The 5,059-nt window shown below is 38.8% G+C and overlaps 1 protein-coding gene and 1 long non-coding RNA gene across 2 annotated transcripts in view; one reads left to right on the top strand and one right to left on the bottom strand.

Annotated features, from left to right (window-relative positions):
* Positions 1 to 3,499: 3,499 nt before the first annotated feature.
* Positions 3,500 to 5,059, bottom strand: part of hs2st1b (heparan sulfate 2-O-sulfotransferase 1b) — a gene marked incomplete in the record, with an annotated part of 17,529 nt that continues 15,969 nt past the window's right edge. The window contains 1 exon segment of the mRNA XM_025007839.2: positions 3,500 to 4,704. Within this exon segment, the coding sequence (XP_024863607.1) occupies positions 4,478 to 4,704 (227 nt within the window).
* Positions 4,600 to 5,059, top strand: part of LOC119616791 — a 3,207-nt gene continuing 2,747 nt past the window's right edge. The window contains exon 1 of the long non-coding RNA XR_005232831.1: positions 4,600 to 4,732. This is a non-coding gene — a long non-coding RNA (uncharacterized LOC119616791). The remainder of the gene's footprint in view (positions 4,733 to 5,059) is intronic.

The raw sequence follows: 5,059 nt of genomic DNA on the forward strand, positions 1-5,059 counted from the left end.
TTATTTATTTAAACTCATATTCTGGCCACATTATATTGAATTTTTGTAAAAAAAAAAATTTGACATCAAAATTATTTAGGGGGGCTTGAAAACATTTTAGGGGGGCTTCAGCCTCCCTAAAACAGGCCTAGTGACGCCACTGTAAATATGTAAATATTATTTAGAATGCCTCTTTATCCTGCTTTTCTTAGTCACATACTGCATGTATGGCAAGCCGTTTATGTATGTATTCAATATTCTTGACGTCAAACATCACTAGTTGGCCAGCTACACTGCACTAGTTCAATAAACACTCTCACTCTTACTACAAAACAATGTGTTTTCTTTTCTTTATTTTACACTTCAAGTGTGTTTTGCAGCTCTGGACAAATCTTATTTAGTGGGGGAAGAAGCAGAAATGGTTCCTTTGAATGTACAGGTTGTAGACCCCTCACTAGTTCAACAAACACTGTGACTAGTAACAGGCTTTGGCCAATCGGTGGCACTTTGCCCTACTAGTTGGAGCAGAAATCATACAAGCCAGCCACAATGCTGTGCTGTGCCTGTAGTCCAGACTGTTGAATGTTTAATGTATGTGTGTTCATTAGTTGACTAGATGATGCTTTTTTATTCCTACTAATTAACAAGTGGAGCAAAATGTCAACTAGTGCGGAGCGAATAGGAACTAGATAAGACAAAAATAATCAACTCATTGACTGCTGACAGTCATTAGTCGACTGGTAGTTGTTAACTAGTTTGGTCAAGTGGCCCACTAATGTATTAAAAAGCCGCAAAACAGAAACCCTGACCACAAAGACACAGATGCAGGTTTTTACACGAAAGGTGGGTGATGTGTGTAGCTCTGTCAATTTAAGAAATAATGGGCTCAGACTTGGGTGTGTTAGTAGCTGATAAGACATCCACAAAACATACTCTGAGCACTTCACATTGCACATCTTTGCTTAAAACTTTCACATAAGCTGTTGGAATCAACCCCGTTTGTCTGTTAGCAAATTATCTCATGAACCGCTGGACGGATTTTAATGAAACTCTCAGAAAGTAATCACTAGGCATACAGCTACAACGGATTAACTTCTGGAGTCAACTCAATCTAAGATGGCCGTGACAGGAAATTGACCTTAGCAAACACAAAATGGCTTTAACTCAGACAGTTTTTACAGATATTGAGCTAAAAGTTTGTACGGTAGTAGCTGAGAATCATCTCCATCACGTACTCTAAATGCTAACAGATTGTGCAAGAATTGTTTGATATTTTGGCATTAAGTGATGGAGTCAACCCTGTCTGCCTGTTAGTAAAATATTTCAGGAACCACCAAATGGATTTGAATGAAACTCCCAGAAAGTTATCACTGGCTACACATCTGCAAAGGAATAACTTTTGGGATCAACACAGTTTACAATAGCTAACACAGCTAATCAACACTGGCAAACATAACAAATGAATACAACTCTGCCATTTGTGAGCTAAAATTTACGACTGATGCATTTCTTCAGAAAATACCTATAATTTTACCAACTATAGAAAGCCAGTTTTACATAATAAAAAAATAAAATTCTTTCTTTACACTGATGGGAATGCTCTAAAATTAAAGGTTAGTGATACTTTATTTTTGGTTTTTGCCAACAGGGTTATCTTTACAGTAGTGTCGGTTAGTTTGTCTGTCTGTTAGCAAGATTACTTAAAAACGAACGAGTAGATTCTGATGACATTTTCAGGGAATGTTGGGGTTGTCAGAAGAAAGAACCAAATAAATTTTGGTGCTGATTCGGATCACAATCCAGATCAGACTATTCTGTTAATGACGCTAAGGCCTTGGTGGAAGTTCGTGCTCTCCAAATGCTTCTAGCATTTGTAATTGTTAAAAAGAAGAAGAAGAAAAAAAAAAGGTTAAAATGCCTTGACAAAAATGTGTGCCATTTTGTTTCTTATAAGTGAAGAACAAAAGTGAAAACAGAGATGAGACGTCAGCAGGAACAACAAGGAAAACGATGGTATACTGCACTTTAAAAAAAAACAAAAAAAACGTGCAGCTACTTTGGCCATGGCATATCCAGATGCAAGGCTTAGGCTGTCGCATTACTGCTAAATAAGCTTAAACATTTTAATCGTATGCAGCCTGTGTTATGGCGGAGAACAGAAAAACCAGAAAAGCTACAGATTAACACAACAGCTTGTTTGGCCGACCAACAAGGGGTGTTCAAATAATCCCGTGAAGTGAAAGGAATCTAACGCTTTTATTGAGCTCCATGCGTTTTGTGTTTTCATCACATATTGCATATTGTGTGGTTTTTATAGTCTCATTCTGTGTTTATAGCAAATGGAATAAAGCAGATCGGACTTTTTAAGTATGTGCACATTAGCCATCTGCTTGGATAGGAGGGTCCGATAAAAAGTGATGATAAGCCATAATGTAGGAAAAGCCAAATCCAGCTCCATTTTGGTGTTTCCACCTGAGCAGCAGGCTATCCTCACTGCCCGATGCTGAACAGAAAAGGGTGAGAATGTTTTTGTCCATGTCTGTGCGTGTCCAGTTGCCTGCACTGTTAGCAAAATGTCACTAAACGCATTTTTAACTAAACTTTGGGTTGACCTCTACAGCGGATTACCTTCTGGAGTCAGCATGATTCAAGATGGCTGCCAAAGCAAAGCAAAATTATCAAACACAAAAATGGCTCAATGTTAGAGACACTGAGCTAAAATTTGTGCCAGTCGCTGAGACTGACCAACCTATGCTCTGATGACTGACTAATCGTGTGATCTGTTTAAAACTTTGCCAACTTTGAAGTTGACTGTGTCTGTCTGTTAGCAAAATATCTCAGGAACCACTGGACAGGTGGTAAACAGCTATAACTCAGCCAATTTTACAGATATTTAGCTAATATTTGGTGTGTTCATAGCTTAACATTGCCCCCAACTCATACTTTTAAGGGGAAGACATTGTCAACCCAGCTGGTCTGTTAGCAAAATATCTCAAATACCACGGGACAGATTTGAATTCAACTCTCCAAGTATTAGCTGAACATCTAAAACTGATTCATTTTTGGAGTCAACTCATTTTATGATGGCTGCCAGAGCTAATCAACTTTAGCCACCACAAAATGGCTATTTTACAGATACTCAGCTAAGATTTGGTGTGTTAGCAGATGACACACATTCCCAACCCATACATCAAGCACTAACTGACTGAGTGAGATGAGATTGTGTGGAATTTTTGCTGGTGTAGGTCTCAGCTGTTCAGAACATGGCAAATCCATAAAAAATTTTTGGAAAGTGAAACACTGTCTAGTAAAATACTACAGAGTAAGTCTAGTTGTTTTGGGGGTTCTTTATATTTTTTCAAGGTTTAACTAAAATGTTTAGAACTCAGTTTCTCAACACAAAATGATCTAAGTCTAAACCTCGTGTGAAAGGTGGCGGGCGACATGCATTCCTTCAAGGAACGAAAGGCCTTTACTTGTATTTCAGAAAACACGAAGAGAAAATGGAAAAACTGTCAAGCAAAGTCCTGAAACTTTATGAAAATGTAAAACTCTTCAAATATACAAATCTATACACACTCAGAAGATTTAGCCAACCGTTTTTAAAAGACAAAATGAGGATTGATGAAGTCGAGCCTTTTCAGTCTTGTTTTTATGATCATGATAAGGTGGTACGTGTAAAAACAGTTTTGTTATAAACAAAACAAAACAGAAATGAGTAAAAAACATGACTGTGGAATCGCTGGACAGTAAAACGCTACATGAGTCCAATAACAATAAAGGCACTGTCAGTCTCTTTCTGGCTGAAATGACCCTGTATTTACACTTCAGTCAGTTCTGATTTGTCTGACTCCGACTCCAGCTCATGGTCCCGTCACAGACTAAAAACAGCAGCAATCAATTAGATCACATCACCATTTCATTGAGGAAATACTAACAAAACATGTTACATGTGTGGAAAAACCAAGACCAACTTGGTGTGAGAAAATAAAAAATACAAGTGATGCACCAAAAACCACCATGACCCATTCAGTTTTTTTTTTTTGTTGTTGTCGTTTTTCCCCTTTTGTTAAAATTTGGTCCAAAAACATGCTCATTACCTGACGACACACTATGAACGAATGCAGCCTCGACTGTCAGGAATATGTAAACAAGAAGTGGTGCACTTTCAAATCTGGTGTGCAAAAACAAGACAAAACATGAACCAAGTTTCTTTCTTAAGACAGTCACAGCAGGTTGAAGGAATTTGCTCCTTATTTTCTCTAATGATTAGCTAAACGCACACATTTACTGTTTTAACCCGCTCTTATACGACTTCTGTCTTATAGTACAGCTTGATGATTTGGTTTTCTCAACAGCTGCATCAGCATTTGATAAAAAAATAAAATAAACTTAAATAAGTCTTAGAAATTCAGCTGAACAATCTGCATCAGCGTGTATTAGCACATTTTCTCCCAGTGTGTACAACTACGAGCAGCATTCCTGTGCAGCCCCTCCCTCAGTTCACTTTGGGGTAGATCTTTTCGTAGAAGAAGCTCTGGGCCAGCACGTAAAGCTCGCCGTCCTTCTCCCTGACGGCGTGAGCGCGCACAAACTGGAACTGTTCCAGCGCAAACTCGTAAAACTCGTTTTCGATTTTCCAGATGTCGGACTGCTGCAGCTTGGCTGTCGTCTCTTTGGTGGGGGGCTTCTTCTCGGTGGTCTTCCTCAGATGGGACCTCTTTCCTGGGAACAACACGACAGGCTTTTATCAGTAGGTCAACCTTTCAGCCCACATGACTGCTTCTTGTCATTTAAAAGGGGAGAACTCCTAAAACTCAGTTTGCTGGTGTAGATTCTCAGTCATCCAGGCCATGGTAAATTCAAAAAAAGTTAAAAAACAAAAACAACTGGACTTCTATTCTGTAGCTGAAGACGTTTCGCTTCTCATCCAAGGAGCTTTCTAAATTCAGAAATAGAGAGTGTGGAGTTGAGCTTTTAAAGCTGAGATGTGATGTAAGCTGGATTCCTTGCAAATTGTTCTCACTCTCCTAACAATGGAGGCTCGTTAGAATCCTTGTTTGTCTGACTCACTGAGGGG

This window comes from Kryptolebias marmoratus, linkage group LG24 (genome assembly GCF_001649575.2).
Source record: "Kryptolebias marmoratus isolate JLee-2015 linkage group LG24, ASM164957v2, whole genome shotgun sequence".
Classification (NCBI taxonomy): domain Eukaryota; kingdom Metazoa; phylum Chordata; class Actinopteri; order Cyprinodontiformes; family Rivulidae; genus Kryptolebias; species Kryptolebias marmoratus.